The sequence below is a fragment of the Nyctereutes procyonoides genome, unplaced genomic scaffold (genome assembly GCF_905146905.1).
Source record: "Nyctereutes procyonoides isolate TBG_1078 unplaced genomic scaffold, NYPRO_anot_genome, whole genome shotgun sequence".
NCBI lineage: Eukaryota > Metazoa > Chordata > Mammalia > Carnivora > Canidae > Nyctereutes > Nyctereutes procyonoides.
The window spans coordinates 13,093,591-13,107,690 of record NW_026575048.1 but is presented as its reverse complement, the minus strand read 5'-3'; the positions used below and the strand labels follow the sequence as shown (position 1 = coordinate 13,107,690).

At 40.7% G+C, this 14,100-nt stretch overlaps 2 protein-coding genes across 4 annotated transcripts in view; one reads left to right on the top strand and one right to left on the bottom strand.

The window, feature by feature from the left end:
* Positions 1 to 2,573, bottom strand: part of GEN1 (GEN1 Holliday junction 5' flap endonuclease) — a 33,162-nt gene extending 30,589 nt beyond the window's left edge. For 2 of the 3 annotated variants that reach the window (XM_055326933.1, XM_055326936.1), the window contains exon 1: positions 2,370 to 2,573. The gene's annotated coding sequence lies outside the window, so the exon portion shown is untranslated. Of the gene's footprint in view, positions 1 to 1,192; positions 1,570 to 2,369 lie in introns of all 3 variants that reach the window. The other variant, XM_055326935.1, reaches the window with a different exon arrangement.
* Positions 2,574 to 2,900: 327 nt separating this feature from the next.
* SMC6 (structural maintenance of chromosomes 6) overlaps positions 2,901 to 14,100 on the top strand; it is a 73,051-nt gene continuing 61,851 nt past the window's right edge. The window contains exons 1-3 of the mRNA XM_055327347.1: positions 2,901 to 3,090; positions 10,489 to 10,631; positions 13,177 to 13,294. Of these exons, the coding sequence (XP_055183322.1) occupies positions 10,494 to 10,631; positions 13,177 to 13,294 (256 nt within the window). The 5' untranslated portion in view covers positions 2,901 to 3,090; positions 10,489 to 10,493. The remainder of the gene's footprint in view (positions 3,091 to 10,488; positions 10,632 to 13,176; positions 13,295 to 14,100) is intronic.

Genomic DNA, 14,100 nt, shown 5'->3' with positions numbered 1-14,100 from the left:
TGAAAAATTTGTGGTGTGGGACATGGTGAGTCTCTGTTCCCATCTTTTATAATGTCATAGTTTTATTGACATCAATCTGTATTGCAGCCAATATAGATTACATATAAAGTCTCGTTAACATAGTAACAATTTTTAAGAATTAATGCAGCACAATACTTAATGTAAATCAACAAAGTCAGAACAACCCACAGTAAGTAACTTTCTAATCTATTAGTGTATTCAATTTATTTAGTTTACTGAAAAGCGCTTGTCTTGGGATGGAAAACTAGGATGTTGGTCTTGGATGTAATACTGAAGCTGTATGACCTTGGAAAGACATTTAACCCATCTACAAAATGAGAGGTACTACACCAAATGAATCCTAAGATTCTGATAGTCTCTGAATTTCATGAACAATTTTGGTAGTTTGTACTAAAATAAAAACACTCTATTCTAGATCCTACTGCTTGACAGAAAGAATATGAATTTCTAGTTTAAAAAAAGGGCTCAGGAATCCACTTCAGGTTAAAACAAAACAAATCCTTTGATGTAACCATATGGTGCCCATAAATCAATTTATGCTCCTAAAACTTCCTTAAAAGCTAATAAGCTTTTATTGGTTAATTATAAAACTGAATGAGGTGAGAAAAACACAGAACCTTGCTAATTCCAGTAATGAATCAAATTTTAAAGAACATAAAAAGAGGTCAGTGGATTGATTTATGCAAAAATACACATTTTATTAAACCAACAGTTTTCCAATTTTATTTCAGTTTTAAGCAAAAACATTAGGAAAAAACTGTTTAATGATAAAGTGAAACATTTTAAATTTCCCAATTCCCAAGACTATGTTTTCATATAAACATCGGTAAATGGTTTATTTCAGTACAAGACTGGATTGTATGGGATTTCCACATAATTTCACTAATTAATGCTGTTTTTTAAATTATTTCTTCAGTTTTATTTTCCTATGAATTTAGTGTAGACTTTGAAGCATAACATACCTCAGACTTAAATTATCATTAAATATTTATTAAATGCTTATTGTGTACCAGGCACTCTAGATGCTAGAAACAATAAGGAGAGATAAATCCCTTCATTTAAGGGTTTTAGTAGGGCAAGTGAAACTAGAGGTGAAAAGAGAATTACAACAACGTGACAAGGACAGGCAGAGGTACCATGAGCGAGCTATAGAAGTAAATAGACTACGTACCTCACCCAACATTGGGCATCAAGGAAGGCTTCCTAAAGGAAGTGACATCTGAGCAGAAACCACCCAACCGTTTCCCATTGTTTACCAAGGAGGAACCATTGAGACCAGATATTGCAGTGTCCTAGTCTAGTTTGACCAGGTCCTACTTTTCATTGTGCCATGGCAAGGGCCACAATGGGAACAATATACATTTGATTATCTTTAGAAGCAAAAGGTGACTTCGATGGAAGAATTCCATTGCTGGAGCCCAGAAATGTCCTCTATTTGGGGGTGAAGCGGAGTTAGCGGTAAATGCCACTTTTTCCCATCCGCTAAGGGAAGGCTGCGGAACATAGGAGGTAGAATATTTGACTAGATCAACGTAATCACTTGAGGAGCTGTGTAAAGGCAGAAGAGGCAGGTTAATGTCTGGGCGACTACAGCACTGAAAACTACGCCAAGAAACTTAGAACCTCATTACTTCCGATATTTCTTGGGGAGGAGGGGTGGTTACAAGGCCACCGTGGTTAAAGGCTGTAACCAACCACAATGCCTTAAGGTAACTGCTATCATGCAAGTATTTTCAGAGCACATCATGAAAAAAGGAAAACCCCAGTGTGACTACGTCCGCTTGGGCGTGGAATAGGGTGTGGGCATTCGCCCCACAGTGTGCCCGGGAGGAGGACGTCCGGGGGCCGCCCCACAGGGTGCCCGGGAGGAGGACGTCCGGGGGCCGCCCCACAGTGTGCCCGGGAGGAGGACGTCCGGGGGCCGCCCCACAGGGTGCCCGGGAGGAGGACGTCCGGGGGCCGCCCCACAGGGTGCCCGGGAGGAGGACGTCCGGGGGCCGCCCCACAGGGTGCCCGGGAGGAGGACGTCCGGGGGCCGCCCCACAGTGTGCCCGGGAGGAGGACGTCCGGGGGCCGCCCCCACCGTGTACCCGGGAGGAGGACGTCCGGGGGCCGCCCCCACCGTGTACCCGGGAGGAGGACGTCCGGGGGCCGCCCCACAGTATGCCCGGGAGGAGGACGTCTAGGGGTAGCTCCACGGTGCGCTCGGGAGGAGGACGTCGGGGGCCGCCCCATAGTGCGCCCGGGAGGAGGACGTCCAGGGCGCACCGGCCTCAGCGGAGAGGGGCGAGCGAGGAGCGGCGGGGCCAGGCGGGCAGGGCCGCCTCCGCACGCTCCGCGGGACTTACCCGGACAACCCTCTCTCCTCGGTTTTGGAAGACGCCCCCTCCGTCATTTACCACTTTGGCCCGAATCCTAACAATTGCTGCCTCCAGGTTTACACACTTTCTCTAAAAAAAAAAAATGCCCTAAGCAAAGGCCAACGTTTGGGGCGCAGCACCCCGACGCGGGCAGTCGCGGGGCGCGCTTCTAATTCGGCGCCTCCCCACGTGGCCCCGCCTCTTCCGGGAAGTAACCGTCCCCTCTCCCGACCGCGCTCTCTCGCCAGGCTTTCCCAGCGCCCACCCGGTCGGCTCTACGCATGCTTGGAACTGTTGCCGGGCTACTCCGACTCGTCTTCCCTTTCGCTTAGGCAAATCAGTCGGCCCCGCGCGTCCCGCCGACGCCGAGCCCCGCGTGCCTACCCGCTTCCCCGTCCGCAGAAGGGCACTTCCGGCCCCTCCCCCTGGGCTCTAGTGGCGCGAAAACTCCGAACCGCGCACGCGCCGGCTGAGCCCCAGCGGGAGGGGGGGCGGGGCGCAGGCGCGGAGCGTCCCGCGGTGGGCGCCGGGGCAGCCAGCCTCCTGCCTCCTCCTGCCTCCTCCTGCCTCCTCCCGCCGCGGGCGCGCGATTCCCCGCGGCCAACGGCGGCCGGCCGAGGCCGAGACGCCCCACGGTGCCCTCAGCGCCCCGCCGCAGCGCCACAGCCGCGCCGGTCCGGTTCCTCGGGGAGACTTGGACTTGTTCGAGGTAAGGTGAGGGCGCGCGCTGTCGCTCCCCCCGGCTCCGGAACCGTCCCCTGGAGCTGCCCCGTCGGCCGGCGCCCCCCAGCCCACCTGGTGTTGGCTCGGGCACCGGAGCGGCGGCGGCGGCGGCGCCCCGGGTGTCCCCGCGGGCCGGAGCGGACGGGTCCGCCGGCCGGGATCTTCGGGCTGTCTCTGCGGGGCACACGGGTCCCCTGAACCGCGGGAAACTTGCTCGTGGCCGCTGTGGGCCCCTCCTCGGGCTCTGCGGGGCTGTGGGACCCGGCGCCCGGCCGCGGGCGGCCCTCGGCTCGGAGTCGCCGCCTGAGGGGACGGGATGGGGGGGAGGGGGGTCGGGATGGTGGGGGAGGGGGGTCGGACATCCGGCTCTCAGAGCGAATCGCTCCCTCGGCGGCTGCAACTTAGTCTGTCGAGGAGATGTAGGCGATGAGCACTTAGGCTGGATTTGATGTCGAGCCCCAGCGTCATGACAACGCAGATTGTATCATCTAGAAGAAAATTAAAACTCGTGTGGAGGTTGCGTGGTGGCATTTCTGTTCCCTCTTTTTCTGGTGGGAACGAGCTGGAGAGGAATCCCGACTGGGAATTGTGGCACCCAAGACTCCAGAGAAACGGCTGCAGGACCAATAAGACTTGAGAGAATACTGTGGTAATTCCTGGAAAGAGCCGCTATTTTGTGTGTAAACCTTGGAAGGCAGAATTTACGCGAGCTCTCATTATCCTGTGCATCTCACGAGTAGGAGATTAAAAGCGAGTGTTGTAAAGACAGGCTATACCGGAATGTATATTCAAAGAAGAAGAAAAAAAGTCCAAACTCCCTAACTTTTAGATGGCTGCTGTCTTTTAAAATATTCAGTAGCAAAACAAAAACAAAAAAAACCCAATAGCCTATGCAATGGCCTGCAGGTATTAGGTGTGGTAGTAGTTCCATGGGTGTGTGGTTGGAAGGGAACGTATTAGAACTTCTGCTTAGATTTACTTTATCTGATTCTCTAATACTGTGTGAAATACAGAGTGATAATCTTATGCTGAAATACGTATTCAGATTTTCTTCTCCTGAATGGGTAGGAGTACAGAAAATTGGGAGATCCCTAGAACATTGCTTTAAAGACATGTTTTTATGTAAGAGAGCGAGTGTTGGGAGACCCAGAGCTTTTGGGTATCACCTCTCTTAAGTTTTCCTTCTTATTCTGTAATTGGAGGAAAATAGCTGTAGTACCTAACCGCAGGATTCTTAAATATGTGTGTGTGTGGTGGGAGGAGGGTATTTATAGCCCTATCTCTATCTGTAGTAATTATACATCATTTAATATTGAGCCTGGCAACAGGGTAAGTACAAATGGTATATTAAGGTTGTTAAAGTGAGAACCAGTTTTTATTCCCCAAAGGCTAATTTTACTAAGTGTCTAGATGTGGAATTTTATATAAAACGTGCCTAAATTTTGACTTATTTTAAAACTTAAGTTAGAAAAGTGAATCAAAGCTGTACTTATTTTCTGGAATCCATAAACAACTCAAATTTTACCGTAATGATATGCATTATAGTTAAAACACAGTTACTTGTCACAGTTCTCTACACACACACACACACACACACTCACTCACTAGTAAGTCCAGGTACTTAAGGGTCAGGTATAGTCACTAATATTAATGTTGCCATTCTCATTTACTAGTTAATGAGATACATTTTTTTTCTCACTTAACATACTTTCCCTGGTGACCAAATTCAAAATAATTTCTGTAGCTTTCTTAGTACCACTCCCAAATCCACTCCTACTGCTGAGCATATTTTACCGCCTGTTGACCTCTCCTTCGCAATGTCGTAGGAGCACTTCAAACTCAGTGTTTCCAAGCAAAATAAATGTATTATTTATCCCTTTTCTTTCCAAACCTGCACTACTTAAAATGACATTTAGCGTTGTGTGAAGGCTGCTTCTAAAAGTGAAACACAAAATGATTTTATAAAGCTCAAAGTTTTAATAGTAATATTAGGACACATCACAATAGAATTCTTTTTGTAGTTTTATACATTAACAAAGATAGATAAGATGACTAGATTAATAGCCAGTTTTGCTGCCTATAAACAAACTCAGTTGTTTATGCCTGGAGGAATCTAGGCATTGAAGAGGTTTGACTTTGGGTTTTGGCTAACCTGGGTTTAGATGGACCTCTACTAAGGTTTAGCTACACAAGCCTGGGCAGAATGTCTTCCCCTGGAGTCTCAATATCCCTTTTTGTAGAATAAGGGCAGTACTTATAAAGATTTTGAGGATCAAAGCAGATAAATCGTTTATCTCAAAAGCTAAGCATGTAGTAAGTAGATATTTAACGAAATTAATGCTACTCCCTCACTTTACCCATACTTTTACATCTCTTGGTTTCTTCTGTTCCTTTCATCCCTGATCCTGCCTCTGCTTTGCTGCACTGCCCCCTCACCCTTTAGTGGCTGGTCTTATTTGCCCCTATTCACTCTCTCTTATTTGTCCTCCAGGTTGAGGCTACAAGGATGTTATTAAAAATAACATATATGAGTGTTAAATAAATAAATAAATATAACAAATCTGAGTTTTCAGATTTTATTATCTGAGATGCTATGCTTGCTGTTTTCCAGTTTTGCAGATCTAGAATTGTTTGATAGACTTAGGAATTTTTTTCACTTAAATATTTGTATTACTTGTTATGTTGCATCTTATGATTTTGTGATATACCCTAAGCAGTGTGCTTAATTAGTTCCATACATTAAAAATGAGATTGTTTAATGCAGAATTTAGTATGTTGGTGGTGGTGGGAGGGGCAGAATTGGAGATGAGGTAAACAGTCTACAGCCGATACAGATGTAGCAGCAATTTTCCTTTAATTTTTACCACATTTTCTGTTGATAATTTCAGTTCTATCTGTTCTCACTGCTCTTAGTTCTTACTTGGGTATTAATGGGAAGTAGGAATTATTAGATGGCTCATGATAAAATTTAAAATTGAGAAATTTATGTAATCCTGTTGAAGTGTATTTGATCTATCAAATTTCCTATTCACTTACTTGCTGCAATGAACTCTTGGTTATTGATTTTTCCTTCTTGAACTTATTTTTTATTGATAGTTGTATATATGTTACTATTCTGCTCTGATTTGCCTCCAGTGAGGGAGAGGAGATATGTTCCTTAATTCTGACTTTTTTATTCTAAATAAACAAATGAAGAGCTTTAAGGATGTATTGAAAATCTCAGAGGAGATTTTTTTTTTTTTTTTGCCTTTTGTATTTCGGAATATTAGAAGTATTTTTCTTTGCATCTATTTATATGTCTCTTCAGCCTTTTGGAAACAATTTTACTGTTTTAACTTGTATCTAACTCTCAGGACATTCATATGTGTTTTTAAAAATCCATTATCATTAAATTACAAAGTGATTTTTATTTTAAAAGCTAGGATCCTTCAGTGTCTGTCAGATGCATGTTACCATGGCAACCTAATAGCAAACTGCAAATCCTAAGCCAAGCACAGCAAATAAAAAACATCGTCATCATGTAGCACACCATCTTCTGTGTAGTACAGAATCTCACATTCATTGTAAGAAGCTTAACCACATTTATCTATATGCACCTCCTCCCCAGAGTTTTACTTGAAAAACTGCCATTTTTTTCATGGTAAAATACTAAGATCAGTCAGCTGATGTCTGAGTGTCTGCTAACTGCAAGACCATTATTGGGCATTAATGAAACAGTATTGGTAATGCGTCCTCTTTGCTCTCCTACAATAAATAAATTACTGCTCGGTAAATGTAAAGGAAATAGAGGATGGGTGGGAGAGAAGGAATTTTTGGGAAAATAATGGCATGGTGATATTCTAGGGAATTTATGGTAGCAACAAGCTGAAACTAATATACATTGACCCTTGTTAAATAGTTTGAGGAATAGGTTGGATTTTCAAGTTTTGACTTGTGTAAGAGATTCAAAATTAACATTCATTTATTTGTAAAAAAAAAAAAAGATGTTGAATATTATGTAATTATGACTATAATGCTAATACTATTTTAGGCATTTGTTTGGGTTAAATGTCCTTCACATTTGATCTAACAAATACCTTTTAGATGGTATTTGTTTTATCATGATTAGGTTCTTTATTGCCTTACGGATAGGATAAAGTTGAAGTTTTAAAATGTTTACAACAGTTCTTAAACTTTAATGCACTTACGAATCTCCTGAGGTCTTGTTAAAAATGAAGATTCTGATTCATTTGGTTTAGGAAGGGGCCTGAGATTCTGGATACCTAATACATTCCCAGGAGATATAGATGCTATTTGCTGGTCCTTGGACCATACTTTGAATATCAAATCTATTAGTCATTCTATGGTTGGCTTCTTCTCTTCTGTTCTAACTTAATTGCTTACTAGCTATGCCTCATAATTTATGGCACTGTGTCATGGATTTGCTTATAGTATCCCCTATACTAAGCAGTTTGCAGAGTGGTCCAGGATCCATGAGACTCTTTGAAAGGGTCTACAAAGTCAAACAGTTTCAAAATAACAGCCTGATGTTATTTGCCTTTTTCACCGTCATTCACCTATGAACGAATGGAGTTTTCCAGAGGTTATGAGAAATGTCTCATTTCAGAGTCATTGCTCTGAGGATTTATAGAAGGTGTACATGTGTGTTCTTTGTTTTAAAAGTTTCTCAGTTTTAATTTACAATATGGTCGATATTGATAGATATAAACAAAAAGCTCTTTGAAGTCCTGAGAACTTTTTAAGAGGTCAGTCACAGCCTTTGAGAACTGTAGCCCTATGGTATTAGGTTGTAGATGCAAAGATTCTTGTCTAGAATTTTACCAGAGCTCTTTCCTTAGGTGCAGTGACTACTGGATCAGTGGGAATTTTGGTGTTTCCATGTACTTTTACCTCCCTGGATAGGGGTAGAAGTTCTCATGTGACACCATCCAATGGGAAATAGGAGTAAGTAGCACCCTATTACTGCCTGATGGGAGTGGATATCTAGGCTCTCTAGGTGGGCCCTACTGACACCATTATGGCTCCCTATTTGGCCGACGTGGCATTCTCTGACACTAGCCCAATTGGGATGTGGAGATGCGTACTTATGGCCTTATAAACTGGAAGTATAGGCTATCTGCTTGGCCTTTGCTAGTGTGTGTGTGTGTGTTGTTGGGGGAGTAGAAGGAGGCACTGTAGTTTTTTTCGTGGTGTTTGGCTGGAGCAGAGCAATTATGATCTAAATGTCTTCTGTCTTGTTAGGATGCAGTTTTTCTGGTCCTTTGGCTGGAGAGAACAAGCTTTCATTTGGGTCTTTTTGCCCTCTGCACCTGCTGATGTCTCCCCAGCTGCTGTCTTCTCCAGGTCTGGGATATTTGTGGCAAAGCAAAAACTCAGGGAACTTACCATGATGTCATTTCTTGTGTCCTAAGGTCCCTGGCCAATCTACCTCCTTTTCATTCAGAGTCATCTTATGTTTGTTGTATGTATAATTGGTAAAGTTTTTGGTTTTACTAAGCAAGAGGAATAGGGAAAAGTATATCTATTCCATTTTCCTGGAAGTAGAAGTCTCTGATTGCTTTTAATTTGTGCTTTGAAAGATTCAAGGATTAAATTCTGGACCCACTGCATATATCCCTTATATTTGGTTGTATAAAAAGTATGAATAAGCATTAAAATATTCCCATTAAAGAAAACCTAGATTGGAAAAAGCAAAGATCTAGATTTTGGAGAAAATATTTCAGTATTTAATTAAATAGAATTTATATGAAGGAGTCATGACTGCAGATGAGGATTTTACAAAATGTAAGGTAATCTAGCTTTTTACTCTCAGTGTTTTGGAAAATAAAATTATTATGGAAAAATGATTCAGGAGGATATAGTGAACCTGTGAAAACTGATGTACAAGAAAAAAATTTAACTGATTTCAGAAAGTTAAATTTCAAGTCTCTACTTTCTAATAGCTACTTCTTTTTCACTTTGAAAAAAACATTTTAATGTGTCATGCGGTAGAAGTGATTTCAGAACATTAAAAGGATGGGAAAACCACTCAAATCACTTAATGAGGCATGCATTGTCAAAATAACCAAGTCTGACAAAGGTAGTTCCCCAAAATATGCACAGATATTTCTGCAAGATTGGTTATGTCAATATAAGTTTGCAAAGCAGTGGATTAAAAAATTAAACCCTGTGTTAGGATGTCTCTTCCTTTCTAACCCTCCTTTTCTTGCTCACACTCCTTCTAATAGAGGCCCCATTCTGGTTCCAGCACATCTCTTTGGAACCCCATTCCACTGTTCCCCCACCCTTCCGACACATATACAATAAGATTGGCTTTGTTGCCCTGTGTGCATATCGTCACATATGGCTGTCGTCTCTATTGAGGACTAACTGGAATCCATTAGTCTAAAATCAAGAGAGAGAAAACCTCATTAACTCTTTTGCTGCCCAGGTACCTGGTGCAGACCTGGTTGCTACATGGTATGCTACATGGGGTCTTAAATAGATCAAGAGTAGAACTATTCTTCTTTCTTTGTATCTTAGACATTTTTGATTACCTATATTGTGGATTTTTCTCTCCATTTACTCAGCAAATAATTATTGGGTACATATCATTTTAAGTCTTAAATGTATTTTATAGAGAAAAATGAAAGTAGCAATCAGTATTTAATTTTAATCAGACTGTCAGCTTTAACTTGAGGTGCAATATTCATACCTTCTGAAAATCTTGTATAATTTTAAATACATTTGTTTTTTAGGCATACATTTTATATATATTGGTAAAAAGTAGATCCCATGGAATATTTCTTTAGAGAATAAATAAGGGAAACAATAGTTTTATCTGAAAAAAAAATGAATGGTTGCTCTGGGATAATTTCAAAGGCATTATGGCATCTCTATTAATACATCTAGGAAACTAGAAACCACAGCTTCACAAGTAAAATCTTTTACCTTTTGTGAGTTTAGGAGTCAGAACATTTAGATAGGCCCATATCAATAAAATCTTGGTCATGAATAACTGAAATAAAATCAGATAGTGTAGCATATGCACATGATTTAAATAGGTGAAATCATACATTTATTACCCTGCAGGTTGTAAGTCTGACATGACTCCCAGGGCTAAAACCAAGGTGGCAGTAGGGCTGAGTTTCTTTCTGGACACTTGAATGGGAGAATATGTTTCGTTGCCTCTCCAGCCTCTAGTGACCACCTGCCTTTTTTGGCTCTTGGCCTCCTTTCTCATGTACAGATGTTATTTTTACTTTTTTCAAAGTAAAAACCAAATGGACATAGTACTTAAAACTTAAGCTTTGTTTCACTTATTTTGTTAAGTTCAATATATATGGAATAATTATATGGATGCCTACGCTTGATTTACTTCATTGTTACTCTAATAAATGTTCAGACCCGATGGCCAAAAGAAAAGAAGAAAATTTCTTCTCTCCCGAAAATGCCAAAAGACCAAGACAAGAAGAGTTGGATGACTTTGACAAAGACGGTGATGAAGATGAATGTACAGTTTCTTTCACTAATGGTACCTCTACTTTGGTAAGTGCAAAATTTGGCAACTAGCATGGTTTTCATGTCTGGTTTATATGTCATATTCTTGGTAATTCAGTATCAGGAAAGGTGAATGATTTTTTTTTTTTTTAAACTAAGGTAAAATAATATGACTACTTTTGATGTTTATGTTAATTATTAGAAACAATCAGTAAAGAAAACAGTAAAACAAAGAGCTTGTTCTTTGGAAAGATCAATAAATTTGACAAATCTCTAGTAAGGCCAACAAAGGGGAGAAAAGAAAGAAGACACAGATTACAGATTATAGGAACAGAAACAAAACTGTAGCATCAACTCTGTAGACTTCAAAAGGACAATAAGGGACATGAGATGGTGATTTGTTATTGGGGAAGTGCAAATTAAGACTACAGTGAGATATTACTACACACCCATCAGAATGAGTGAAGTTAAAAACAACAGTGACAAGTTCAAATGCTGGCAAGGATGCAGGAAAACTGGATCATTCATTGGTTACTGGTAGGAATATAAAATGGTATGGCCACCCTGAAAAATAGTTTGGCCTTTCTTTCTTTCTTTCTTTCTTTCTTTCTTTCTTTCTTTCTTTCTTTCTTCTTTCTTTCTTTCTTTTTTTTTTAAATTCAATGTGCAGCAACTTACGATATAACTCAGCATTTGTCCCAGAGAAATGAAGATATACCTTCACACAAAAATATATACATGAATGTTTATAGCAGCTTTATTTTAATAGCCAAAAACTGAAATGACCCAGATGTCATTCAGTGAGTGAATGGTTAAATACTATGGTACACTCATACCATGAAATATTACTTAGCAGTGAACTCCCAATGTAGGAAACAATGGATATTTCTATAACATTTGTGGAATGACAGTGTTTTATAAATGGAGAACAGATTAGTGGACTAGGGGTTAAGGTGGGGGGAGATGGGCTATAAAAGAACAACAGGAGGGATCCTTGTGGTGATGGAAATATTCTGTATGGATGTTGACTATTTCAGTATCAGTATCCTGGTTATGATAGTGTACTACAGTTTTTAAGATGTACCATGGGCAGAAACTGAGTAAAGAATTCATAGGATCCCTCTGTATTATTTCTTACAACTTCATCTACAATTAGATAAAAATAAAAATTTATTTTAAAACTCTTCAACCATAATTTCCAATATTCTGCTCATAAAAGGATGTAAATATTTTTGCTTTTTAATAAGATGACGTCCAGAAGGAGAGAGCCAGGGAGTTTTTATTTTTACTTATTTATTTGTTTGTTTGTTTGTTTTTTGCCAGGGAGTTTTTAAAGACACTGTTAAAATAGATGGATATTGGTAATATATGGTTGATGTATTTTGGTGTTTCTAATTACAAAATGTGACCCCTATATGCCAAACTCTTGATTAAAATATTTCTAAAACTCCAATGCTGATGTATGTATATTTACACTATGGGAATAATTTCTGTTTTATAGATTTAGAAACTATATATTCTTTATACATTGTCAAAGTCACACAGTTTATCAATAGTGACAGAAAATCACAAGAAAAGTTACTTACCTTTTAAGAACGTGTGCTCAATTGTTTGAATTGTTTATAGCAGATTCAGTGTTCAAACCATAGCTGGATAGTCATCTTTCAGGGATGCTTTAAATATTGTTTTATATTTTATAGGAAATTTTACTGTACCAATGATTCTCAACCAAGGGGAGATTTTGCCCCCCACGCCCCAGAAGACATTTAACAATGTCTGGACATGTTTTTGGTTGTCATAACTTGGAGTTAGCTGTGTGCTACTAGCATCTGGTGGGTAGAAGCTAGGGATGTTGTTAAAATTCTCAAAATGAGGGCAGCCCTGGTGGCCCAGCGGTTTGGCGCCGTCTTCAGCCCGGGGTGCAATCCTAGAGACCTGGGATCGAGTCCTGCATCGGGCTCCCTGCATGGAGCCTGCTTCTCCCTCTGCCTGTGTCTCTGCCTCTCTCTCTCTCTCTCTCTCTCTGTGTGTGTGTGTGTGTGTGTGTGTGTTTGTCATGAATAAATAAAATAAAATCTTTTAAAAAAAATTCTCCAAATGCACAAAATAGCCCCACTCCAACAAAAATTACCTGACTCAAAACATTAGTATTGTCCATATTAAAAAACTATGTGGGGATCCCTGGGTGGTGCAGCGGTTTGGCGCCTGCCTTTGGCCCAGAGCGCGATCCTGGAGACCCGGGATCGAATCCCACGTCGGGCTCCCGGTGCATGGAGCCTGCTTCTCCCTCTGCCTGTGTCTCTGCCTCTCTCTCTCTCTCTCTCTCTCTCTCTCCCTCTCTCTCTCTATCATAAATAAATAAATTTAAAAAAATTAAAATTAAAAACTATGTGATACAGCTATTAGATCCTTTAAGGACTTTAGAATGAGTGATTACTCCTAGAAGGTTCCCATTTAATTTCTTCTTACTCGTGGAAGTTAAGGTTATTCAGTTACTATAACTGTTCATTATAACACTGCTGATCTTTCTCCAAATGCTTAGATGATTATAGTAAATTTATTAGATTGTTTTCTCTCTTTTTTTTGTTAATAGACCGCAGCAGAAGTTGGAATAATTGAGAGTATTCAGCTAAGAAACTTTATGTGTCATTCGATGCTTGGACCCTTTAAATTTGGTTCTAATGTCAACTTTGTTGTTGGCAACAATGGAAGTAAGTGCTTTTGCCCTCCTTATTTGACTTTGAGGAGTACTTTATAGTTTGAATGCATTAGCTTTTTATTTATTTATTTTTTTTTAATTTTTTTTTTAAAGGTTTTTTATTTATTTATTTACGATAGTCACCAAGAGAGAGAGAGAGAGAGAGAGAGGCAGAGACACAGGCAGAGGGAGGCAGGCTCCATGCACCGGGAGCCCGATGTGGGATTCGATCCCGGGTCTCCAGGATCGCGCCCTGGGCCAAAGGCAGGCGCCAAACCGCTGCGCCACCCAGGGATCCCTGCATTAGCTTTTTAAAACAGATGGCTGTGAATGCAAAAAATTGAAGTTTTAGATCTATAACTTGCAATCACGAATATTTTCAGTATTTGCTGCCAGCCTGCGCTTTAAGAAAATAATGAGTTAACTTTAAGTTCATTATTTATACAGTAAGAATAAACATTTCCTACTTAATTTTTTTTAAATCCATTTACCTTGGAATTCATACTGTAGAAGAGTGGACAAGCTACCCTCATTGTGACCAAGGTAGCCCAGCATCTTACATCTATTAAATGTTATAATAGAGCATAAATAGAGTGCCATGGGAACCAAACATGAAAGAAACTAATTCTCACCATGGCCAATGAAGCTTAAAGAGAAGGTGGTATTTGTGGTGCTACTTGAATGAAAATTACAGATTCTTTAGGTCTCATTGTCAAAGAGGCTGAGATATTCCAAGCAAAGATTACACATTAGCAGAGGTTTCAAGGAGTAGAAGTAGATGTGCATGGACAATGGCAACAACCTTATATGGCCCTATTC